The 27,822-nt window shown below is 37.9% G+C and overlaps 2 protein-coding genes across 17 annotated transcripts in view; both read left to right on the forward strand.

Moving 5' to 3' along the window:
* tjp1a (tight junction protein 1a) overlaps window positions 1-3,340 on the forward strand; it is a 147,596-nt gene extending 144,256 nt beyond the window's left edge. For all 14 annotated transcript variants that reach the window (XM_079866565.1, XM_079866567.1, XM_079866563.1 and 11 more), the window contains one exon: window positions 1,486-3,340. In XM_079866565.1, coding sequence (XP_079722691.1) covers window positions 1,486-1,580 — 95 coding nt within the window. In that variant the 3' untranslated portion in view covers window positions 1,581-3,340. The remainder of the gene's footprint in view (window positions 1-1,485) is intronic.
* A 1,920-nt stretch (window positions 3,341-5,260) lies between these two features.
* Window positions 5,261-27,822, forward strand: part of fam189a1 (family with sequence similarity 189 member A1) — an 89,388-nt gene continuing 66,826 nt past the window's right edge. For 2 of the 3 annotated variants that reach the window (XM_079866818.1, XM_079866819.1), the window contains exon 1: window positions 5,261-5,879. In XM_079866818.1, the coding sequence (XP_079722944.1) occupies window positions 5,655-5,879 (225 nt within the window). In that variant the 5' untranslated portion in view covers window positions 5,261-5,654. Of the gene's footprint in view, window positions 5,880-14,831; window positions 15,114-27,822 lie in introns of those variants that run through there. The other variant, XM_079866820.1, reaches the window with a different exon arrangement.

Raw genomic sequence — 27,822 nt, forward strand, 5'->3', positions numbered from 1 at the left:
ATATGCAGAGATGCTGGAATTGCCTTCGTCCCGCTAATGGAGATCAGCAAATGTTTTTCCCTGGGTCTTAATTTCTCTCTCTCTTGTTTCACTCATTCGTCTCTATATAACTCTTATTGGTAAACCTCGGACCACCCTGTATTAACCTTTTAATGAACCTCTCGTTCTGAATGTGCAGTGGAGAGATCGGAGACTCCTGCCTCATCCAAAACCATTACAGGCCTTTGCCTCTAATCTGCATATTTTAAAGCAAGGCCATCATTTGTCCATAGTTCAAGGCAAATTCCCCTGCACTCTCTTGGAAAGAGAGCGTTTATCTAACTACTTTAACACAGTTGTTCTGATGGAGTTCACAGCAGAGTGCAAAAGAGCACTGAAATCCTGAGGTCCTTTATAAATGAGCTAAAGAATTGTATGATCAATTGTTTTTGAAGATAAAGTGTGTAATTTATTCACCATAAAACCACCAAACAGAACGTACAACGTTTGTTTGTTTGAAACTTGACTCGCCCCCCCACCCCCCGTTCTGTTTGGTGCCGCTAGTGGTACAGAAATTGCACACTTCACCTTGATGAATGAAAAAACAACCTTGTTCTTATGCATTACAGCACCTTAGGATATGAGCTTATTGGTTATTGCTCTGGCTCTGCTGATTATCTCTATCAGAACAAATAACGCATGCTGAGAAGCCTGTCTTATCTCGGAGCGTCCCGCTACGCTCCTCTCTTTTCCTCATGCAAACCAAAGAGAACAATTGCTAAAATTGCACAATATTGTACTGATACAGCTGTTGAAATATGCTAAAAAATAATGCACCTCGTTTATAGTTTTGTTTACTTTTCTCCAAACGTGTGTTTTGTTTCACGCCACAGTGTTTTGTTGGCTTTAGAATCGTGGATCTGACTAGAAAACAAGCATGCATGTGGCTTAATTTAATGTTTAATTCATTTTTTTTTCTGTCACTGCATATACGTGATGTATAATACATACACGACTGTTCAAAAGTTTGGAGTCGGCGTGATTTTTTAAAAATGTTTTTGAAAGAAGACTCTTATGTTCACCAAAGCTGCATTTATTGGATCTAAAATACAGTAAAAACAATTATACTGTGAAATATTGTTACAATTTAAAATAACTCTTTTCTATTTGAATATATTTTCAAATGTAATTTATACCCGTGATGCTAAAGATGAATCTTCAGCATCATTGCTAATTCAGTGTCACATGATCCTTCAGAAATCATTCTAATAATTATTATCAATGTTGAAAACAGTGCTGTGTGCTTTTATTTCAGGATTATTAAATAATTAGAGGGTTAAAAAGAACAGAGTTTATTTGATATATATTTTTATGTAACGATGCAAAAGTCTCTTTTCTTTCTTTCATTAAAAAAAATGAAACTGACTCCAAACTTATGACCGTGATGATTGATCTTACTGTCAATTCATCAATCATGTTCATCTGCATTTTCTGTTATTTATCCAGGTGATCCTAAGAGTTGGCAGAACAAATCTCTCCCTGGAGATCCCAACTACCTGGTTGGAGCCAACTGTGTGTCTGTGCTTATTGACCATTTCTGAGGACGGCAACAGCAGGTCCCTTTACTGAATGTGGAACCAGTTAAAAAGAGAGAGGACCTTCCCCCTTATGAACACACACACACACACACGAAGGCTACGCACTATGCTACACTAAATGAAGGGTCTCCTGACTGTGCTCTGGCTTGTTTACGGTAACCTCAGAGACTGGAGGGAGGGGTTACATTCTATGAAGTGCTGTTTTAATCTCCTCATCGTCCTCTTCATGTTTGCTTTATCTTTGACTTCTTTTTTAAGTGCTTTTAAAGGCTTTCGAGGATAACAAAAACAGACATTAACCATTGATGGACTGCATGCTCTGTGCCACTGACCAATTAATATTCACACTGTAAGCCAACTGTAATATTTTGCGACACACAACTTGTGTTTATTTTTTAAAGGATTTATTAGGTTCTTCCATTCAGCCTAGGCTACTTAAACGTATAGACTATATTAATCTGCAAATGTATTTTCACTTTATATAGTGTGCACACTATAACGTTATGATTATAATGTATAGTGCAACTTTTCTAGAATATCGAATTCTAGTTTTAGGATTTTCAATCGAGCAGTTGAAGTGTACATCTGACACGTTTCCTGACTTGTATCATGTCAAGGTGCAGGATCAGTGCTAGATAAGAGCTTTAAGGAAAGAGTCGGAGAGAAATGGCAGATGAAGAATATACAGAATGAAGTTTTCTAGCCAAGGACACGTCACTTAAGGCTCACCTTTTTTAATGGCTCCTTTGTAGACACCACTAGCCTCCTCACAGACCTGTGAACTTGAGCACTGGAACATTCCTGCTGTGTCGAGATCTATGCATGTGCTTTGACTCAGGTGTGAAGACTGCTGCTCTTTCCTCTCCCCTCTTTCTCTTCCAGATTCTTCCTCACTCCCTCTTTCTCCCTCTCTCTCAAACACTCCATGTAAAGCAGTGATGCCTTATCTGAAACGACACACTTTTTTCAATAACGAAAACCTTTTTGGTTTCTTTTTGCTAAGTTGTTCTAATGCTAAATTATGAAGAAACTGAAGTTGTCTTTCTGCCATTTTTGTCAACCCGCTGTACAAATAAACATGGGTGTTGCACACATAAACAGCGTAAAGTCTAAGAACAGGTTTTCTCTTTTTATCTGCTATGCACATGACTTTTAAAGAGAAACACAAATAAAAAGATGGGAGGACGGATATCAATTGGCTGTACATAAAGCTAGCATATTGCCTTCATTTTTGGTTTGTAAATGACTTTTTTTGTATGTCTTTATTATTTTGTATAAAACTTAAAGGGGGAAAACGTTTATAAAAGAGGATGAATGAAATAAAAACGGTTTGTCTTTGTATTCTAGTTCTACCCTTGAGCCTTGGAAACGTGTACTTGGCAGTAATAATATCACATTTTCTACAGATACACACTAAATGTAAGCGGTTTTTAATAATAACCATCTTTTTATTCTTTATTTACAAAAGAAAGTGCTTGATGTAAACTATTCTCAAAACCTGTTTCTTTTAAACGGTGTGCTTGAAATGTGTTCCATGCATTTATTTGTGATACTGGATGCTACATTGTGTGTCCTGAAATGTATTTTTGTACTAATAGATTTATTATGGCACGCCGGAAGACTTTTTTTTCCTTTTTTTCTTTAGACATTATAACACAGCTTTGACTGGTCATTAGCTATTCACGTGTGGCAGAGTTTGTTCCCTTTTCAACACAATTTCCAGTATGCCACTGTATTAAAAAATAAATCATTTTTAAAATACACTATGTTGTCATTTTATTAGGGATTTTTCCGTAGCTGCAGTTGCAGCAAGGTGACTTTTAAAATGTTTCATTGCGACAGTGCACCGACTGCAGTATAGTGTGTAGTGACACTTGTTGGCCTGCAGATGGCGCAAATGCTTTACTGCCAGATTCATTCACAACGTTCATTGCGTCTGGCCCGTCTATGGTCTGGCCATTCTAAAACTGATTTGAATATATTACTGTACCTTTAGTCGATGGTTAAATCAAGCCCAGCTAAATGATCACTACTACTCCATGAATACCCAAATTAAACGGCATGCCTTGTTTAAAGAAATAATAAAAGTTAAGTGTGTGTTTTATTCCTCTTTTAACTGAAGAAAACAAACTACTAATAATATAACTTTGTAAACAAAGTGTTGTTATTATTAATGATATTATTATATTACTATCAAGCAAAATGCATATTTCTTTGAACTTTTTGTTTCATGTGGTAGTTTTAAATCTAATCTTTACAAAATATCAGTCAGTTAATTATTGAAAATGTGGCTTTAGTTTTCCTGTTAACAAATGTGACTGCTGATATATTTACATGTATATGTGAGACACAGTTATCTTAAAGATAGAGTATAACTACAGACTCTGTAAATATTACATGTAGCCTACCAAATATGGTAGTTTGGTCTTTGTATATTATGACATGTTTAACATGCTTCCTTTTAAGGAACCTTGACATTTTTCATAAGCTCAAACTGGAATTAAACAGGTCTGGTAATAGGGCTATTTACTCCAGCCATGCAAAATGTTCACATGAAATAAGAACAATCTGCATTTTAATGCATACTACACAGTTCGTTTGTAAAATACGTAACTATATTGTCATGCAAACTTACAAGTAAATTTTTGTCATGTATGTTACTGATTTGGATTAAAAATTTTTTTTTTTTTTTTTAAATCCGGTCCTCAAACGTGATGGGCCAGAAATAAACATTAATTTGGTTGATAGGCGTTTCAAGCATACTAACAGCATTGGGTCATTTTAAGTGTTAATTGAGATGTACACGAGTAGGTCAGCGAAGAGCTGTTTGTTTAGTCGAAACGTCGGTGTTTTATCTCACAAATCGACGTTAATTTGTCCACCGAGAGAACCCCGTTTTGGAAAATCAGATCGTCGGCTCATGATAGCTAAGAACGGGTTTCTCTCGCTCTCTTTATTGGAGCAGTGAGAAATGGAAACCCCGGACAGGATCTCCAGTAGAATCAGTGCAGAACGCCCAGGGAGGGGAACTCTCTGTCACTCCGCTCCATTCACACACGTGGTTCCAGTCCTGCTTTCAGGCTGCGTGTTGCTCGGTGGCACGTGAAGCTTGATGCTTTAGCTTTTTATCGAAGAAAACACATACAAACTAAATAATCGATTTTGGTCTGAAACCGGACTGTTACCGGATACCAAGTAGCTTACTTGTTTTATTTAATTTGTATGACACATTGTGTGACACTCACAATGATGCAGTGCTACTGAATATCATGTTTTTCCAGTGACATTGCTTAAATGGCATGTATTTTACCGAACGCAAAGACTCAACCTTAAAGCGAGTTTAATGAAAAGTAACAATATGAATAAGTAAGTTTAAGTCGACTCGTATCATTCATTCGCAGCTTTTATGGTTCCAAAAACGAGTTCGTTGCCCGCATCCATCCATCTGAATCTACATATGGCGACACGTCAGTGCATCTCCTCCTCTACACAAGCACCTGCTCAGTGCTCACACACACCTACAACTAACAGACAACTAGCGCGAGGCTGCGGCTGCACGCACAGACCGAGCGAACATTTCTACACTGAAGTTGGACGTTGAAAACGCGTCGCGGAACCGCGTCATACGCAGCCCGTACGCGCGATAGATGCGAATTTCGTTCCCACTGAATACGACGTTCTCCGTTCAGAGCCGTGAGGTATTTCATTAACGGACTGTCACGGCTGTGAACGGATTTGATGGATCACCTATCCCGTGCATATTTCCTCGAAGCGGGCGACCATTCAGCTCTCGTCTTCGCAAAGCTTACCTCTTTGTCTTATTGAAATGATTTTGAATAACGCTCGGTAAAACACCTGCTTGTTTGAAAACAGCGCACTTATCCTCAGAACAGTGAGAGTAGGACATCGTGAGCTTCCTCGTGTAACGGGATGATGGTCTGTGAGTCTTGGCAACACGCTATGCATTCATCTTTACTTTGTGGATGTCGGAGTGACTAGACCCAGAGGTGTCCTGTAAACCCGAAGCCCGCTGATTTAACCCAAGTTTTGGTTCAATTAAACTGTTTAGTCGTGACCATGCCCGTCAGTGCAATGCCGAGGGGTCGGTCTCTGAGCCCAGTATCTCTGTCCCGCAGTCTCTCCCGGCTGAGGGAGTTTCGAACCCGGACTCGCATCATGCTTTCTCTGGGAGTTTCACAGATGGTGCTCGGGAGTCTCATTTTGGCTGTCAGTTTCGCCGCTTTGGCCCTTACTACATCTCCGAGGGTGAGACATTCGTGTCCCTTTTGGGCTGGATTCTCGGTAAGTTGTTTTTATTCTTAAAAATCGTGTATTGTTGTTAGTTTCCCCTGAACAGAGAGGTGATATTACGCGCCATTTGTGACCCCAGCAACTGCAGAGTCAGCAATCGCATCACGCGCGCCTGATTCTTAGTTTATGATTCAATTCTGCTGCTCATCAACGAGAGCCTGCGGAACAATATTCACCAAATGCGAAATTAAATGGCCTATGAATAATTCTGGAGGAAGGGGGACTGTTTTATTGCTTGGGCTCAGGTGAGCTCACCTATGAAAGGCTGTGGTTGGTGAATTGCCACAGCATGCAGCAGAATGAAGCCAAATGATTAAAAGAGATCAGACGAATTCATGTGCATTTCACTTATGCCTGATGTTCTGTGTGAAAATATTTCAACAGGCTGTTAGTTTCTGACTAGTATTGATTAATGCATCCTTGTTAGATTTTCAGACAGGAACGATTCTGCTACTTAATCTTAATAAGAGCAAATCTTTTCCACAGTCCCTGACAGCAGTACATGCCTACTTTAGACATGGCTATGTAATGCAGTTTGTCCAATATACTATTGCCATAGTTTTTCATCTAATTTTCTTAATGTACAGATAGGCTAAATGTTGAATTTTGCATGTTATAATTGACACTTTGCACATATTTTGTTTGAGTGTTGTTGCACATATTTTTGACACTTTTTTTTTTTTTTTTTTTTTTACTGTGTTATGTTCAAATGTTGCTATACCCTGCTGCTGCGTCTTGCATTGCATTTCAAAGACCTTGGCATGCTCAATTTGTATTGAGATTTAAATTGAGATTTTAACTTGATAATAGTAAAGGCTCAGAAAGAAAAGAACTTCTCAAATTTGGGAGATGAATGTTAGCTGAAGTGTGAAAGCTGAAATACTCAGTGTGATTTTTACCTACTGTATGTAGAATAGAGGTTTAAACTACATTGCCTTTGTTCCTTAAAGGAGAACTCCGGTCAATTTTAACATTGAGCTCATTTTTTTGTAAATTTGGAGTGCTGTCAGTACAGAGAACAACGACAAAAATCGGTGTTGCCCACACCGTGTTATCCTCTTTTTAAAATTTGCACCCTGTTGACTTCAATGGGGCAAGTTTTAAACCTGCTTTTAGCCTCTTAACATCCTTGATGTGTCATTACAAGTGCACAGCCATGTGAGTGATTCCTTTAGAGTGAACACAGTGAATCTGACTGCAGTAGATGTGAAAGATATGGATAAAAAGGATGTTATTTCAGCCAGCGCACATACCTGTATTTATTTCCTGTTTTCGGTCAAAGTCCACATAGTCGATTGTCGAGTTCGGGCGCATGATCGTACGTACTAAACCTATGCGCGTGAACTCGACAATCGACTACTGTGGACTTTGACCGAAAACGGGAAGTAAATACAGGTATGTGCGCTGGCTGAAATAACATCCTTTTTATCCATATCTTTCACATCTACTGCAGTCAGATTCACCGTGTTCACTCTGAAGGAATCACTCACATGGCTGGGCACTTGTAATGACACATCAAGGATGTTAAGAGGCTAAAAGCAGGTTTAAAACTTGCCCCGTTTAAGTCAACAGGGTGCAAATTTTAAAAAGAGGATAACGGTGTAGGCAACACCAATTTTTGTCGTTGTTCTCTGTACTGACACCACTCCAAATTTACAAAAAAATGAGCTCAATGTTAAAATTGACCGGAGTTCTCCTTTAATAAGCTCATAAGCACAACTCTCTGATTCATCCTTACCAGGCACTGCACAAGGATCTTTTGTAGGACAGTATTAACATCTTAACATTTAATTCCGGCTACAGTGAATATTTATGAAGTCACACACCCTTGATTCCCCCACCATAGACGACATATGTAAAAGTTCATAGGTGTTAATTATGGTTGTGAAATAGTAATATAGAAGGGACTGGGACATGTGGTGACAAAGATAACTAGCCTTGGGGTCAGAGGTCAAACAACAGGGCTCGCTGATCATTCAGCAGCTGATGTAGTGCATGCAGCAGATAAGGAGACATGAGGCCATGAGAAAGCTCAGCTGGTTCTTGTATCAGTATGATTTGATATGCATTTCATGGATTTTCTTGTATATGCCTCTGGGTTCTGGTGGGGGCAGATCGCCGTGTCCAGGCCTGAGGTTAAATGTTCTCCTCACTGGGTGGCTGGTGCATAATGGAGCTCTGCAGAATTACTAACCAATCAGAGTCTGGATTAATGGTGTGAGCAGTGCAGTTGGATGAACAGCATGTGTGCTTGTCCTTGTGCAGAAAAAAAAAAGATGTATTTGTGCCGACATTTCTTTGCATCACTCATCTTATCACCTACCTACACTCGCTTTTTGCAGCGATGCCATAGAAGAACCAAATTTGTTTCCCCAAGAACCTTTGAGTAACAGTTCTTAAAATAACCAATTTTTCTTTGTGTCAAGAACATTTTAATAACCTGAAGAACCTTTTATTTTCACGATAAATAACCTTTTGTGCTTCTTCATAGAACCAGTGTCCACTATATCATCTATTTGATTTTCTTTTTATTATCAAGATGCCCGATATATTTGCTTGATTCGATTATTTATTTATTTCACGAATAATGATTTCAGTTTTAATGATAATCTGTATCTGCTGATATTAGACAGCTTACTTTTGTATGAAGCCCATTTCAAAATGAATATTTATCCATGTTTTCTTTTGTTTTGTTTAATTAAACTTTCGGCTTATACAGATAGTTGTAAAACACCATGGACATGTCAACATCAACATTATTTTAAAACTTATACGAATGCATAATGGAAAGTGTACTGTATAGCCTATTTTAGCTGCTAGAACTAGTCACTATTCTTTTTTGCTTTTTTACCATTTTTAATCGTCTTTTTTTGTTTTTTTGGAGTTCACTTAATTAATTAGTGGTATTTTAAAATAATTTTTGGAATCTATACAAAGTACACATATTCTATGTATTCTGTATGGAAATATTAGGTCCTAAATGTAAGGTTTTTATTTTTATTTTTTTAAATAAAACAATTGAGAAAAGTTCAAAATATAGTATGTTACACTGTAGGATACTGCTGTCACTGCTTGAAAAGAAAAGAAAGAAAGCAGAAGCGTTTGTGTCGTTATGCTGTAGTGCTAAATATAACAGTATATTGTATTAAGACCCCTCGGGATCAGATGTGAGATCCACCAATCAGACAGGTTCCTGAACCTTAATCGATTTTTTTTTTATTGGTTAAAATGAATGGAGAATATCTTGTGTATAGATCAGGATCATGGTTCAAAAAAGAAAAAAGTGTAATGCTTTTTTTTCTGGTAAGACTTAAGGTTAACTGTAAGGTCATGTTAAGAACCCCTACATCTTTTCTCTCTGCTTTCTGCTGCCCATGTTCCCGACCTCCCCCTCATCTCTCATCCTTCTGTCTTTGTTGTAACATCAGAAAGACACATAGAGCCTGCATCAAATCTCTGGCCACAGCAGGGAGGCTTGATCAGCAGGAGAGCTGTGATTTATTTTATTTTTATTTTTTTATTAATGTGTGCACAGAATTATATTTGTTAATCCAGCTTCATGTGAGAATTTAACTCATGCTTTCCCTCCTTCATGCAACAAGCCATTTTGTTGTTCTGTTCAAACACAGATCCTTTCATTCAAAGGCCATCATAGACTGAAGGAGAGAATCTTCAGTGCTGGTATGACAGAAGGGTGTTGGAACTATGACATCCATAAACAGACATTTCACCAGGGTAACACAATTAGGCCTGACAGGCTTATATGAAATGACCCTCTGTCATATCACATTCCACACAGACCCGAACTGTTTCCTGCCTGGTGAATAGCAACACTGAAACGGAAAAAATAACCAGCACTGTTTAGTGTGTGTTTGAGTTCACAGCACACTCAAACCCATATTGTCTTTGTCAATAAGTACATTTACATGGATTCAATTTCAGTCATACCAAAGCAATAATCCATTTTTTAAGTCAGCATGAATTCAATACCTACCCTATTTTCTTAATGCATGTTACTAATGTCAACAATTCATCCATGCAAAAATATAAAAAAAAACATTGCTATTTTTTTTGCCCATGTAATATTTAATCAAAGCTTGCGCTTCCTGTTTAATGACTCATTTTCTTTGCTGACGTACACTACTCAAAAGTTTAGGGTTGGTATAAGATTTTTTTTAAATATATTTTTAAAGTCTCTTATGCTTACCAAGGCTGTGTTTATTTGTTCATATACAGTACAAATGACATACTGTACAAGTGAGCTAGACAAGGGTTTCCCAAACTGGGGTGAGGAAACTGCAGCTAATAATTAATTCAATCATAAAAATGTAACATTAAAACAAATAAATAAAAAAACACTGATGATCTCTGCATTTCTAATATGAAGGACAGAAATTCACGTCTTTTATTAACTGCATGATCCCACATTCTCAAATCTCTGATGTCAGCTTCTCATCCAGCTGAGCGTGAGCTTCTGCTGTAGAGACACTGCACATTTGTCAAGCATTAGAACTGACTCTTGTAACACAACCGTAGAGATTTAGAACAGGAGGAAATCATCAAACTCCTGCTTATAGAAATCACTGCTCATAATTTAAAGTTATGTTTTCAAATATTAAGCTTTTCTTCACCATGCAATACTAATATATGTGTGACCCATGAGTATGTAGGAGTCCGTGTGTAGGCATTATGTGGTTTCACACGCAAGACACTGAAGCATTGCAGTCTAAATTTGACTTTTAATCATGATGGGTGGAAGGAGGGCGTATTCATTTATTACGTCTACATGCGATAATGAGTGCGAGACTTGGTTTATTTCCAGAAGTTCCAAATGCATCATCTTTGCATTTCCTTTCAGCTCTTCTAATCCATCCCTGTCTTTTCCCTTCCTCTTCATTTCAGCATACCCACAAATAAAAACACTGTCAGTTCTCCCTAGCTCAGTTTAATCAGCTCATTTCATTGTGGTCACCATTGTTTACTTCATCCCAGAACTCATCTCTTACTTGGCCAAGGAAGAGCCTCTGTTGCCTCACTCACCATTTTGGATCCTTTTCCATGCATCGCATTCAATACATCATACTTATTGTTTTGTTTCTTTTCGCTGCGTTCTGAGTGTTGTCTGTTGGCTGATGGGTGTGGTAGATTTCTTTTAAACGTCTCGTCTACAATCGACATCCCCGAACGTCTACAGTCGACGTTAGTTTCTCTGGGTCTCGTCTACAATCGACATCCCCGTTCAATAATATTTATACTCTAGTGCGTCTCCTCAACGACGTTGGCCGAGTCCCTGGCCTAACCCTAACTTGCTGCACAGCAATAAAAACCAACAGACTTCAGACAATGCCTTCGAATATGCTTTAATCACAGCCGGAGGATCTCAGACAAATTTCAGAGAGAATCCCACCAGCAAAAGGAATACAACAGTTTTTATAGAATAGGAGCATGGCAAAAATTACATGAAACATTATATAATTTCCCTACAATTTGATTGGTTCTTCATATGCAAACCCTTCTGTTACTAGGTAGGAGCAAACTTAGATCTCAAATTATTAGAAAAATAGAAAAGGGTTAAGAGCTCAGTTGATTACTCAATATGTCATGAGACAATTCTAGACTGTATATTTTTGATATTGTCATGGTCAGCACTTCAGAATTTTCCATGGACACAATATTCAAAGAACAGAACATTTTAGTACATTTTGTTCAAAGTGTTAGAGTGTTAGGCCTAAAAAGGCAAGGTTAGATGTTAGAGTTATGATTAGTTTGATATACATTTTACTATTTTATTCATTAAAAAATCCATCACATGGGTCATCGAGACATTTGTAAAGGGTGATAGAGAAGCCTCATAGGAACATTTTGACAAGAAGAACAGGACCAAGGCCAGGTTCAGAGAGAGGTGGACAGAGAGAATAGCAGAACAAATGTGAGTGAGATAGGGCTGTTCACTGGACACAGATGTTTTGTTTTCATTCTTCACTGAGGAGCTTTTTGCAGATTGTATTTTATGGCTAAAATTGGGAAAATAAAACCGATTCCAATCTTACAGATTTATTTATGGATTTTCCTAGTTCCAGATAACAAAGAAGATAGCAGTTGTTTCAGTATTTGAATGAACATCATTTTTATAAAACAGTCTGCATGCGCCTGGGTGAAAATTGGTTTCATCTTTCAGCATGTGAAAAATATAATTTATGAGCAATCAGAGCTTGGATCTGGACCAATGAAAAGACAAGGGCTGTTTTGATGATGTAAGAGCTATTCTGCTGTTTTTCCATCCATAAGTATCTAACATTAAAAGAGCATAATTCCAGCAGTAAAACCTTGTGTACATATTAAAAGTGTCGGTCTCTACGTCATTTAAAGGTTTGATTAGTGATTAATGGTTTAGACATGGAGTTAAAGAGGAAAAATCGCCTTTGTGGTTTGTGTGTGGAGCTGGCAGAATTAAAATCTCTTTGCATACTAATTGGTAAATTACAAGTTTGCCTGAGAGAAAAGGCCTGGATGGGAGTTGTTCATTTCCTGGGTTGGCTAAATTGCCTTGCGTAATTGTTTCTGAATATGAAACATGATTAAAGAGGTGGAGGTGGGATGGATCTCATTTAATGAAACTTCTGAGATGCAGGTGGCCATACTTGGATGAGATTTCCTTGCGCAGTTCATAATTTCTGCAAATAGCAAGCCATTAAAGAAAGTGCAATAACCGGTATACAGTAGTTTCCATGTGGACTAGTACTCCTGGAATTTGCATAAAGTCAGCTAATTAGATTTGTACTACCAATTCATAATTCACCGAAATTTCAGCATCCAACAATATTCAGCCAAAACAGCAAAAAAAAAACAAACAAACAAAAAAAACAACAACAACCTACAGTACTACTACATTTGGTTTCGGCCAAAGTAGTTTTGGAACTAAGGCAAAATCATTGATCAAAATATTTTTTACAGGAACCGACTGGGTTACAATTCTGCAGTTTCAGTGCAGTAAACCTGTTTTCTTTGGGTGGATGAGATGATTTTGTTTATTAGTTTGTATGTGGAAGTTTCAGGGAAAGGATGAGTAAATTCAGGAGCTCAAGGGTCCCTCCCAGTTGGGCTCTTGCACTCACTAGACCGGACACTCCTCTTCGGATCAGTCACTTTCCTCTGAAGACTCCATTACTGAATTTGCTCTCACACCACTCACAGTTAAATCACCTATGTCTGACAAAGTGTGCTAGATAGTTAATTAGATGGATTCTGATCAATGATTCAATTTGCATGTTTTTCCCGCCTGGTTATTTTGTTTGAGTGTATCGTGCAGCTTTGTGATGTCTGCCTCGGTCATTAATCTTTTGCGGTGACCTCATTTTTTGTGCACTCCCAGAAATCACTGCACGTTACGAGCTCCCCTGTGAGCCTGCAAGCTGTTCAGGTGTCAGCGGTCAGTAGTAATTCATTTTCATTGTGCAATTCTTTATTATAAGTAGGCTCATTTTTCCTATCATTTGAGTGCCTCATCTTCAGGGACTCAGGCTATCCCTGCTGCACTAATATTTGTCTCATTGCTCATCTGCTACTGTTACTTTCTCTCTATCACTTAAAGTTACATAGACTGTCCATCCCATCATGACTCTTGTCTCCTGCCTGTCAGACTTGGATTTATTCTGTTTCCTCACATCACATGCCTTTACAGAAACATAAAACACAAGTGTAACAATTTACAAAAAAGGTTCAGTTATAGTTAACATTAGTCAATGCATTAGGTATCATGAACTAACAGTGAACTAACACCTTTTTTATGTTGTTTAATGTTTATATAATAATACTTGGGGCCCTATCTTACACCCGGCGCAATGCAGCGCCAAGTGCTACGCAAGTGTGTTTTACTAGTTTCAGCCTGACGCAGTTATCATTTTCACGTCCTGCGCCACGTTGTTTAAATAGCAAATACATTTGTCTATTTGTGGGCCCATGGGCGTGCTGGTCTAAAAACGAGGTGTGTTCTGGTGCACTGTTGGCACGTTGCTATTTTGAGGCAACAGAAATAGACTGTGCCATTGACCAACTGAAACCTGGTCTAAAGTCAATGGCGCAATATATATATATATATATTTTTTTTTATGTGGCGGGTCCACAACGCGCGTAGCGTACACTCTGCTTATTAAACACACAGGGACGCACAGCAAGCACACAAACATGCCAAATATTTAAAATAAAAGGATTACAATGTAAAAGATTATTACTGTGTACATAAAGATATGGTGGAATTTGGCTTGTCCTGTAGATGGTCTGCTTGCGCACTTTTACCTCGCGCACGAGCAGTTCCTTTTGCACTCTGGAGATGGCTTCGGTCTTTCCACTATCAAATTCCGTTATGTAAATAGCTAATCAGCCATGGCACGAGCGCAACTGCCATTTAAAGGGAATGGGAGATGAGACTCTGATTGGTTTAACACACGTAAATCCCAAAACACACCCATTACTCATTAAAGGGATAGTTCACTTTGAAATTAAATTTTGGTATGTTTTAGCTTACCTGAAGGGCATCCAAGATGTAGGTGTCTTTTTTTCCGCAGTAGTTTCAATTTTGATATTTTTAGGTCAAACCGTTCTTGTCTGTCAGTCATTTCATGCAGGTCTATGGTCACGGTCTCAAAGAGGATGCACAAAGTCCAAATTAAAACAATTCCCCATCGTCCAAATTAAACAATTCCCCATCGTAAGTACACATTGATGGCCTAAGACATGAAACAAGCGGTTTGTGTGAGAAAACGAGCAGTATTTATATCGTTGTTATCTCTTGAACACAGCCGCGTCCAAATGATCTGAGGGCGCAGGCGGGTATAGATATATACACTAGATTCGCCTTGGCTACGGTTTCGTTCCAATGAACTGCAGTAGCCAAGGCGACGTCTAGTGTATATATCTATACCCGCCCGCGCCCTCAGATCATTTGGACGTGGCTGTGTTCAAGAGATAACAACGATATAAATACTGTTCGTTTTCTCACACAAACCGCTTGTTTCATGTCTTAGGCCATCAATGTGTACTTACGATGGGGAATTGTTTAATTTGGACGATGGGGAATTGTTTTAATTTGGACTTTGTGCATCCTCTTTGAGACAGTAACCATAGACCTGCATGAAATGACTGACAGACAAGAACGGTTTGACCTAAAAATATCAAAATTGAAACTACTGCGGAAAAAAAGACACCTACATCTTGGATGCCCTTGAGGTAAGCTAAAACATACCAAAATTTTATTTCAAAGTGAACTATCCCTTTAAGAGAATAGGGACAACCCTTTTAGACCATGCGCCTGGCGCGCTGACCATTTTTTCCCGTCGTTAAACTAGCAAAAGTGGATTCGAACACGCCCTACGTGAACTTAGACCATGAGCTTAGATTGTTAAAATAGGGCCCTTAATGTTAATTTATACAGCTTGAAATGTTCAAATAAAAGTTTAGCTAATAATTAAAATTCTGTCATTATTTACTCACCCTCATGTCATTCCAAACCCGTATAACTGCATGTCTGTGGAACATAAAAAGATATTTTAAGGAGAGCACATCAATGAAAAAAAGCACATCAATGAAAGTCAGACTCAGTGGGGTCTTAATTTGTTTTAGGAATGTTTCTACCACTTCAAAACTTTGTTCCAAAGAAGAAAGTCACACAGGTTTGGAATGATATGAAGGCAAGTAAATAATGACATGACACGGTAACATTTATATGTAGAAATGAACAGATTAATAAATGTTGTAAAAGTATCATGCATTGTTTGTTATTTGAACCTTATAAAATGGTATGTGTCTTTAAAGGGTCATGAAACCCCCCTCTTTCAGCTCAAGTCTAGCTCACAATCTTTTTGAAAAATGCAACTTAATTGGGCGTGGATGGCTGTGAGAAGAAGGGAGGGGAGTGGGTGTGGTATGGCACGGCAGGGGAGAGAAGAGTGGAGCAAAAATGCTTGCTACACACACATAGTTTAGATGTGTCCGTGGTTGATGGCCAACCAACCGCCCGCAGCCAGAGTCTAGCCCTGGCAGCATCGCGGGGAAAGATATGCAACGCACTGGAACTTTTGCACCACGAAAATAAACACTTGCGTCCCAAGATTGCTCTCATCTACTACGCAATATCGCAGTTTGACATGTCTGTCATTGGAAAAAATCCACGTGGTGTCATGAATAAGTAAGAGACAGTGTATTCTCATTTGATAAGAAAACTCAGTCTCATGGATAATTATGAGACACTGATGAGTCATCAAAGTACTACAGTGCTCTGCCACCTCACCGCCTGTGACGTGGACACGATGAAGATTTTAAACCCGTAAGACGAAAATAGCGCAAAAAAACTCAAATTGAACCATTTCCCCCCTACTATTAAATCTAACAGATGCTAACATTGTCTTCAGTGGTGTTCAACACATATACCTCTGTTAAAATGATAAATCTCAGAAAATTTGGTTTAGGGTTTCATGACCCTTTAAGCAAGCAAACCTCAATTGTACATGGAATAACTTATAACTTATTTTGCTGTTTATAACAAACAGCAAAAGATCAGCTTTTTTTAAGGAAACCTGCAGGCAAGAGGAGGATTAAAAAGTGTACAGCTTCCCACCTCGCTTTGTAAACCATGTAACACATATTGATCCCAAATAACAGATATACAGTGTGCTGCTGATCTATGCCAAAGGGTATGAATATAAATCTAATGAGCTTTAGCATGAAAAAGCTTGAGCTCCGGCCAAGGCGTAACCGAGAAGTTGGCATAACAAGATCAACTCGTACGGTTAGCCTTACTCCGGAGGTATTAGCTTCTATTTGGTGGGCTGTCCGTCAAAAAAACAGGCCAAGGGCTAGGATCTGCGCTTTGGATGAATGCTCCTCGGATGATGCACCTCAGATCTCTGTGCAGACGCCTACTGCCTCTCAGATCTGAGTTAAAGGATTGCATTCAATGTCTGCTGTCAAAGTCTGCTCCTGAGGCTGTCCTGCATTATTAAGACTTGTTTGGATCTGGCTAGGGCACCTGCACCGCAACATGATCAAACGCAACTTATAGCACATCTCACTTTTTACATCACTGTTGTCTTAAAATATTGACCCTGAGTGACATGATTGAAAGTTACTACTCTGTATTTAGTGTGAAAGTCTATTACAAGGAGTGTTCAAAGACGAAGAGAAAGAAATATTACTCTTAAATACCGATACAGACTGTTGTGGAAATCCATTTCAAACTTTTGTTGCTCCCAATGCATTTAAGGATCGAAGCTAAGCGTGTGAAGAGTTGTGTATTGTGTCTGTATGTGAGCTCAGGGGATGAGTCAGAGCAGTTATGAGGCAGTAGTTTCAGCAGCAGGCTGTGGTGAGCTGCAGCTGCGGAGTGATAAATCCTGTAAGCAATAAAATATATTTTCTCGCCGTGGACTGTGTTAATGAGAACCTCCCCTTTCTCCTGCCCTCTGAACCCCTCAGATGCACAATCTGCAGACCACACACATATATGGCTGTCAAACAGATACTTGTGCTCGTGAAGGTAATGACAGATTTGTCTGTTTAAATTCCAAGATGACCTATCGTGTTTGCCCTCTTGTATGTGGTGGTCTCTTACACTTCCTGTGACTGATAAAAATGGAGCAGGGATTTGTGTATGTACCGGTCTGAGTCAGTATTGTTGTGTGCGTTTGTGTGTGAGAGACTTTTGTGAAAAAGAACACATTTAAGCCAAGTCTTTGTTGACAATAATACTTCAGATATAGATTGTGATGTAATACAGGGATAATCTACAGTTCCGTTCATAGGTTTGGGGTCAGTATGATTTTGTTTTTATGTCTCATACGTGCCAAGGCTTTTAAAAAGCAAATAAATATTTGCTAAAAAAAAAAAAAAAAAAAAAATTCCAGTAAAAATGGTAATATTGTGAAATATTTTTACATTTTCAAATTACGGTTACCTATTGTAATATATTTTTCAAAAATTATTCCTGTGATGTCAAAGTTGAATTTTCAGCATCATTATTACTCCAGTCCTCAGTGTCACACAACCCTTCACAAATGATTCTTATATGCTGATTTGCTGCTCAAGAAACATTTCTTCTTATCAATGTTGAAAACAATTGTGCTGCTTAATATTTTTTTGAAAACAGTGATGCATTTTTTCCAGGATTCTAGAAGACTGTCTGTTCATTATTGCTATAATTAGAAGAATTACAAAGTGCAGTAAACGGTAAAACTATTTGCCCTAAACACCAGTAAGTTATGATGGCAATAATAGATTATAATAACATAACATAAATAACAGTTTGCAATATCAATCAGCATAATGGATTATTTTTCTGCAGCTAAAATAACTGGAAGCAGCTGACGCCAGCAGCCTTCCACATTTAAGTTAAAAAGCGCCTGTTTTTACCTTACAAAATAATGTGAATAGATTTGTGATTATATCAATTAAAACCACTGATGAATGAGGGCAAGTAAATCATTAGACGACCCTTCAGTTAGGCAGCTGACACTCCTGGACCGGGGGCCAGGTCAACATGTCAGCGCTCTGTGCGAGCGTTACCTACGCCCCATAAACGGACCGCCCCGGCCGGGTCAGGTGGTGTTCTGTATTCATCCCAGATGAGTGAACAATCAGATTTGCCTCCACTGCCACCAAACTTTCACTCCACTTCCCTCTGACACAAAGAGCCTTTATGAGTCAAGCGTGGCCCTTTAGAAAGGCAGATCAACGGCACGCTGCATGTATGCTGCTCTTTTGTGCTATGATTAGGAAAGTAGGATTGTTGGGAAAGAGTGACCTGTGGTCTGAATACCAGCAGTGCACTGAGTTATGGCTATGTCACACCAACGATGGTGAAAATTAGTGTTAAAGGAGAACTCCGGTCAATTTTAACATTGAGCTCATTTTTTTGTAAATTTGGAGTGCTGTCAGTTCAGAGAACAACGACAAAAATCGGTGTTGCCTACACCGTGTTATCCTCTTTTTAAAATTTGCACCCTGTTGACTTCAATGGGGCAAGTTTTAAACCTGCTTTTAGCCTCTTAACATCCTTGATGTGTCATTACAAGTGCCCAGCCATGTGAGTGATTCCTTTAGAGTTAACACGGGTGAATCTGACTGCAGTAGATGTGAAAGATATGAATAAAAATGATGTTAATTCAGCCAGCGCAAATACCTGTATTTTCTTCCTGTTTTCGGGCGAAGTCCGAAGTAGTTGATTGTCGAGTTCACGCACATAGGTTATCACATAGGTTAAATTTTAAAAAGAGGATAACACGGTGTAGGCAACACTGATTTTTGTCGTTGTTCTCTGTACTGACAGCACTCCAAATTTACAAAAAAATGAGCTCAATATTAAAATTGACCGGAGTTCTCCTTTAAGGTAAAGATACGTAATTCAAAGCGGTTTATTTTTGTAGGTTAGCATGATAAGAGTGTGTGAATTTGAATATGAGTTCTAAAAATTCTAATTATAGTGGGACAGTCCAGTAAGCTCAATGTTCAAAGAGTGATACAATTAAGGAGACAGAGAAAGATTGTCAAGTAGTGGAGAGTGATTTGTGCACATCGATGACATTCAACCCCTGAAGACAGAGTGGATGCATACTGTAGGTCAAGAGGTCAAACGGTTATACATTAGTAATGTAGAGGAGGGGATCAATGGTCATGACAGCACTTCAATTCTTGAAAGAACTTATGGTTATTGACAGTGATCACATCACAAGGCATCACAACAGACTGACATTGCGCATAAGTACTATCATAACTCAGGACTGCGGTAGTTTAAATGTACACTATGGCATTATGGGCTCTCTGTTGACATTTGTGGTGAAACAATATAAAATTGCAAGTTACTTGTGGAGGAACATGGGGCCTCATTCACTAATACTTTTATACAATGCTGATTTTCTGCTCAAGAATTATTTCTTCTTATTATCAATGATAAAAACAGCTGTGTTGCTTAATCTATTTGTGGAAACTGATGCATTTTTTCAGGATTCTTAGATGAACAGAAAGTTAAAAGAACATAATTTATTTTAAACAATTTATAACATTATTAATGTCTTTACTGTCCTCGCTGAATAAGTATATATTTCTTTCAACCTTTTTACTTTCAACAATACTGACCCCCAACTTCTAAAGTGGAGGTTTTTTTTTTTTTTACTTCCATAAATTACTTGTTTCTAAGTCCACCGAGACTGCAATGTTATTTATTTATTACTTTTTTACTTTACTAATGAATAATGCCTACATCCATACTGTAGTGATTTCCTGATTTTCATAATTCAAGTTTTGTATCGCAATGTTTAGGCAGCCCATGTTTCTGGAATTTATCTAAAGAGGAGATAATTTAGCTATGGGCTGTAAAGAGCGGAAGGAAATGATGTGACAAGCCAAGATGGATGTCCCATTAAAGGCTCTATGTGGAATCGGCATGGGGTGGGAGGAACAGACCGGACACATTATTGCTTCCTAATAAGAAAAAAGTCCCAGGTCAGAGCTGCAGTCTAGCGCTCAGCGCACATGCTCCACATGTCAAGCGCCAGGCTTCATGTCTATGCCAGTCACATTCTGCCTCTCTCACTTCCTGTTTTCAGTAATGTGGCAAAAACACTACATTTAAAAAGAAAAGGTCACCAGGAAATCCTCATCAGCGAAGCCTAGTCAGAGTTTTTTTCTGATTGTGGCATGCGCCTCCCTGTCCTTCTCACCTTTCTCTTCTTCTTTCTCATTTCACCCATAAATTTGGCTTGGCAGGGAGATGGGCAGCTATATTAGAATTAGCGTGATTCAAGTGTATTTTCTGGAGTGGTTTGTAATTAATCAAACTGACGTGGCAATAGGTGTTTATTTATTTTTTTCAAGGCCTTTTTTTTCCACACCTCATGCTCACATGAATATCAAAGAAGTCTCATCTTTCTGGCAGTATCAAAGCTGTGGCAAAATAAATTAAGTATTACAATGCACAAGTGACATCTCTGAAAGAAGAGGAGATGTAACATTTAGAAGTAATACATTTAGAAGAAACCTTCAGGTGATTCTGCTGACAAAATGTTTTGTTGCTTGCACTATTTTTTTTTTTTTTTTCAGATTGATTTATTGCTTATAGAAGAAAAACTTTCAGATGTAATTTCCAAGAAATTGAGAGTTTTAAGTATGCTTGATTATGCAAGTACAGATTAAATCTGTCATGAGGTTTAGGCTAGTCCGGATACATTTGAAAAAGCATCTATTTCTCTACATTTTGACATGGCGTTTTTGCCCTGTAAAAAAGCTGAGCTTTTTGAAGACATTCTCCCAAGTGGATAAATTAAAAGATTATGTTTTCATGTTGTAGCGTAGACTGTGAAAAACAGAGGTATTTGAGACGCATGATGCATGTTTATGCATGTTGTACTGATAGATGCCTATGTTTATACCAGTATGTGCCTGCAATGAATGCATGAATAAATGAATACATTATTGAAGCATTTGCTGTGAATGAAGCATCAATATATGAAGCATTTGCTATGTGCTATTCACTTTTGACTGTGTTGCTTTAGATAATCTTAATATTACATTTCTGCAAAGATTACAGAATATTTACTCACAATTACTATTCTGTGGCAAAACATGAGTGCAATTGCATTTTAGACCATTCATGGAATGGCGATGGAGTGCGACCTGGATGCACTAGTAATTTGTGAGATATTTTGCTAATAATATTATTGTGCCAGAAGAATAGCATGAGAACTTTATTACGTCTGGTCTCTCTGTATCATCTCAGTGAGCTTTTATTATGTTTTACGCACGTGACGTGCAGTAAGATTTAAGCGTTTCGGTGTGGACAAGAAACTTTTGGAAATTGCTTAAACACTATTGTGGATGGAGAGCGTTTTGAAATGAAAACACCATTTTCATATGTATCTGGATTAATGTATACGTACTTAGCCTAAGTGAAAGATCCATCATGAAAGAGAAGAAAAGAGAGTAGTTTGTCCTGGCAGTAGTTCTGGATTACAGAGAGATGCTGTTGGTCTTTGTCTCTTGGCTCAAAACACGGACGGACAGTACTGCCAGGATCTGGAAGAGAGGAAAGCAGCTCTGCAGGAGCGACTGTCTTCACCAGCCCTGACCTTTTACAGCACCAACCACCTGGCCAAAACCTTTCCTATCCAAACCACCATCGGGAAACTGCTGAGAGTGTCTGATGAATGATGACGAGGAGAGATTAAGATAGATGAGGGTAGAAAGAGACTGTGTGTGAGAGATAGAATGGGAAAAGAAACAAAAACCTGTAAGGATCTGAAAAAGATGCATTTTCTATTACCTTGTAAATGACAACATCCCTCACAAAGCAGGCCTACACGAAATCTGCGCCAAAAAAAAGGCTTGGCATTCACAAGGTTTTGCGCATCAGCCACCCTTCACTGATTTGATTGTGTAATATTTTGACTAATTTGATAATGAGTTCAGTTGCAAATAATATTTTATCATGGTAAAATCCATATTTTCATCAAAGTAAGTACAGAAAATGTTGCAGATACAGTCTGGGCCTCATAAGTAAATTCAGCACAAAACACTTTTTATTCCCCTGTAACTTGTGTGACCCCCCTGTCCCTCCCAGTTTCTGTCTGTCTCTGTATCGCCCCTCTCTGGTGTCAGGTCATGCGTCTCCTCTGATGTCTACATGTCGCTCTCACCTGCTTTTCCTAACCCGAGGCTGAGCAGCGTGTAGCTCACTCACATCCTTGAGCTCTCACTCTGTCTGACCTGTGAGGGTGAGGGCTGATGGTGCTGCTGCTTCTAATGCCTGATTAATAGCAGCGGACAAGCAGTGCTTCGTTTGAGTCAGGTGTACGCAAAACTGTGAATTAATAAACAACTCACCCCGTCAATCATAAGATGAAGTTGGGGTCATTTTGCTCGGCTATTTCAGTGGTTGAATCTTACAATTACACATGGCATCTTGTTAAATCAGTTTCTGTTCTGTTGTACAGTACTGTACAGTACAGCTGTACTGATTTTCTTTTTTTAAGCACCAATTTCTGCTTTGTGGTGCTCTGGAGGTGGTAGACTAATGAATTCAGTAATTCATTTTCTAAGTATGACTATATCCTAAATGTTGTACAGGGGGCTTGATTAGAAAGAGTTTAATTTGAGTTTGAGTTTAAGGGAGCAGGCACACATTGAATTGGAAAGGGCGTTTACCTAGATTTGTTTTTTCTCCAAATTGAACAAATGTTTTCTGAAACCCTTCCAGTTGTCTACAATGTAGTACACAACTATTAAATTTTTTTATTTTTGCATAAGTTTCATATACAATACCATTCAAAAGTTTGGGGTCACTAAGATTTTTATCATGTTTTTGAAAGACGTCTCTTATGCTCACCCATGCTGTATTTATTTGATTAAAAATAAAGTAAAAACAGTAATTTTGTTAAATATCAAGGTAATTAAAGTAACTATTTTCTATTTAAAGGTGCACTATGTACATTTTAGCGGCATCTAGCGGTGAGGTTGTGAATTGCAACCAACAGAAGTTACAGTGGCCGACGGGAGAATATGTCGTCGTCATCTTCTGAGACAGCAGAGAGTAGCCAGTTAAGCAATGAGGTTTCTGTACAAAGATAAGTTAAGAAATTATGTTTACTTAATTATTCAGTAAAATGATGTTATTTCGAATATTTTGATCACATGACCCATTCCTAACATGATCCTTCAGAAATCAAATACAAATATGCTGATTTGGTGCTTCTTATTATCAGTGTTAAAAGCAGTTGTGCTGCTTAATATTTTTGTTGAAACATTGATTTTTTTTTTTTTTTTTTTTTTTTTTTTTTTTTTTAAGTAATTGATTAATAGAAAGTCGCATTTAGAAATTGAAAATCTTCACAGTCACTTGTGTCCTTGCTGAATAAATGTATGAATTCCTTTAAAAAACAAATCTTGCTGACCACAAACTTTTGAACAGTAGTGTATTAAAAAAAAACTATTATTACAGAAGATTCACCTAGATGTCAAATCTCACTCAATTTCAGACTCAAATCTACAGACCACATGATGATAGATGTAAAGTTTGTGTGAAATTACTTCTTCATCTTTTCCTTAAATGGTAAAAGTTTTCACTCTTTAGTAAAACATTGAGAACTGAACAATGCATTTTCATTTTAATTATTTTTAAATCAAACTTATTCATAAGCTGAAAGAAAATGCAGGTAATTAGTTAATTTCACAACATCTTGTTAATAAAAACTTTTAATGCAATTACTAATATTATAGGCTCTTGTTGTTTTTCTCATTTGTAATTATCAGCTTATTTTTCATTTAAATTAAATTATTTGGGGGCACACAATTTTTCCTACTTTCAAAAAGAAAGTAGAAAGTTGTGTCCTTTGGCCTATGGGTATTTGCATTTTCTACACAAAAATACTGTTGGGAACTGTGGAAGGAGCTATAACATGGATCCATAACCCCCAAAATATATATTTTATTATTATTTTTTTTTCCTCAAGGTGTTTGACATTGTACTCTTGTGAGTTGTGTTTTGGTCTCACACTGGCTAACCCAGAGTCTAATTGTAATTCTTCTGAGGAGCGGCCCGCTTCAGCACTCGTGATGTGCGTCATTCAGTGGTTACTCATATGCTCCCTGACAGCTGCTGGCTTGAAAATGGGGAAATGCCTGGATCCCTGCTCTCTTAGCACAGGACTCACTGCGGATCAGCGTAGGGCCCCGAGGGAACCCCGAGATGCCAAATAACTGTGAAAGCAGAGTGTGGCGTTTAGACAGTGTGTAGAAGAGAGGATGGCCGAAACTGGATTACTGATGCAAACAGATGCACAGGTGCACACAGATCCAGCTGCATCCTCGCACTAATCGTTTAAATTTTTCCAGACACCATCACGTCCCTTTCATGTGGGAACCGTAATGGCTCCATGACAACTGCTGTAATTCTGTTGCCATAATGGCAAGATTCATTTATATCTTGATTTTGAGAACCTCCGAGGAGAACTGATTTCAAATAAGCCATTTTTAGTCATTATCAATTATTACGCTGTGTAGACAATATAAAGTTCGAGCACTTCGTCCTTTCTTTTCTTTTTTTTTCAGTCACTATTGTTGCTCAGTGAGATATCCCTGTTATCTCATGTGTTTTTGGCAGGGAGGGGGTGGAAGTAAACTGTCCTCAGCAACACAGTGTTGCGGTTCACATCCGCTGCTATTTCTTTTGATGTGAGACACATAGCATCAAAGCTTCCCTTGAAGCATCTTCTGAAGGGACACGAAAGGTACGGCGGTTTTATACCAGCTGGGGGGGAGGGGGGTGGATGGATGAGTTGGGACGGTGTGTTTTGCCTTTGATAGTGTCTCCCAAGCAAATCTATATAAAGGCATAAGGGAAAAACACTGTTTGTTGTGTAGCACAGCATATGGTAAAAGGTGTATGTCCTGAAGTAGCGCCAGATATATGAGGTCCACAGAAGTCCTGTGATGATGGATACCTCAATATTGTACCTTTGTTGCAGCCTGCATCCATCCTCCTGTCATTTATTCTGTTCTGGGGAGGACAAAAGGTTTGTCCTAGTGTTCACCTTCACGTTCTCATTCCGTGTATCTCCTCTCTTTCTCTATTATCTTGTCCTCCTGAGATGCATCTCTCCTTGCTTGTCATTGCAGGTTAAAGCTACACTGTTTTAAAAGTTCACGGATGTGGCCACTGTAGAGAGTCTTCTTACATTCTCTATTCTGGATCCCTACATACACCTATTGCTCTACCTATTCATGCTCTGCTGGTATGCCATGGATTGAAGGACTCACTGGTCACTTGCTATTCCTTAGGTTCAGCTGTAGCAATCACACTGTGCTCTTGTTGGAGTGAGATGTAATTATCACTCATGACTGTGTTAAAAGAATGTTAGATGTTATGCAGATTGAGTGCCTGGCAGATGCTGCATTTGTTTCTGGTGAGCAAAGGTAGTTTTGTCCTCCATATTTTCGCATCCAGCTAAAAAAAATGTTTAAGCAATATTTTTGTTGGTTTCCAGTAACTGTATCTAAACATCTTTAAAACAATGTTAATTTATTTGAGATTAAGTTGCATAAGATATTGTGACCCTGGACCACAAAACCAGTCACTTGGGTCAATTTTGAAATTGATCATATAATTTATTACATTTATACCGATCACATATCTGAAAACTGAATGAATAAAGCTTTCCATTGATGTATGGTTTGTTAGGATATGACAATATTTGGCCGAGATACAACTATTTGAAAAACTGGAATCTGAGGGTGCAAAAAAATCGAAACATTTAGAAAAACCTCCTTTTAAAGTTTATGTTTATAAGTTTATCTCCATTTATGTTCGCGATTGTGCTGCATTCACTCACAAAAATAAATGTTTTATATATATATATATGAAGAGTTCAGATGCAAAAGCCTCTTAGTGCCATCTGAAATTTTCTTCTAGAATGATCATTTTTATCAAGCTTGTATATTTAATTTCAGTAATTTCACTTAAATGACAATTAATAGGTAATTTTCATTGCTATTTAAGTGAAATTACTGAACTTAATTACTGAAGAAAATTTCAGATGGCACTTAGAGGCTTTTGCATCTGAACTCTTCATTTACAGTAGGAAATTTACAAAATTCATGGAACATGATCTTTACCTAATATCCTAATGATTTTTAGCATAAAAGAATAATCGATCATTTTGACCCATACAATGTATTGTTGGCTATTGCCACAAATATACCCGAGCGACTTGTGACTGGTTTTGTGATCCAGAGTCACATATTAAGGCTTTGTTTAAACAGGACTTGTTCAGAGAATATATTCAAAACTAACTATTTTTCTTTCCCATTTTCTTCTCTAGTTTTTAGCATAAATTAAATAAAGAGGTTAATGCATAAAACAAACTAATAAATACGAAAAATAAATAACCTTCATTCAAGATATATTTTCTGAAAACATTCCTTATCTTTTAAAACCACAATTTTTGCTTCTCATGGTTTAATGATATTTAGAAATTGAGCAAGGCAAAATCAAGACAAAAATGCTGATTAAGAATGTATTTTTGCAATTTAATGCTCCCCTCATGTGGAAGAGGTTTATGGAAAATGAAAGAAAATATTTGCCATTGGGGTAATAAACTTCATTCAAAATACATTTTCTGAAAACAAGCCGCCTTATCTTTTTAAACCACAATTTTGCTTCTCAATCTTGTTTTAATGATGTTTAGATATTTTCAGTGAGGGAAAATCAAGGCAAAAATACTGATTAAGAAAATGAATTTTTGCAGTTTACTGCACATAGCTCACCACATATGGAGCCATGATGATGATGATGATGATGATGGATGGTGTTGAAATAAATGGGTATAGTTTATATCACTGGATCTTTGCCGTAATTCTAGGGAGCTGAGAGTAAGGAAGGATTCTGTTCAAAGATTTTCATGGCTTTATATCTTCTTCTCTGAAACGTATGTGCCGTCGTTCATCATGATACAATGTAGCCCTTTTGAAGTGCAGTAAATAGTTCTTCTACCTTTAGTCACAAATCTGACACATCTACATCTTCAAAATGCTTTAATAATTCTGCAGTACTGCATAACCTTTGATAAATGGCCAGCTAAAGTAATGCGGTGTGTGTATAATTACAGTATATTTCACCCAGAGCGGGGTGTTAAGTGAGGTGTCTGACTGCCAGGTTGAAGTACAGTCTCCTTGCGTATTATGAAAAAGAGTGTCATAACGTCTTTTCCTTTGAATGTCTTTTAATATCTTCAAATAGGCCTGCTTTTGTGAAAATGTTTCTGTAGTGTGAAGGCATTAGATGGATGGTTTTGGGGGTTTATTGTGGTGGAGACGCAACATTAACATGCTGTTTTTGGAACTGACATGTCACGGTTTTGACACTTCGTCTTTACAGAGAGTTTATGCTTTGTGAAAT

The sequence above is a fragment of the Squalius cephalus genome, assembly GCF_949319135.1.
Source record: "Squalius cephalus genome assembly, chromosome: 3".
In the NCBI taxonomy this organism is placed as follows: Eukaryota; Metazoa; Chordata; class Actinopteri; order Cypriniformes; family Leuciscidae; genus Squalius; species Squalius cephalus.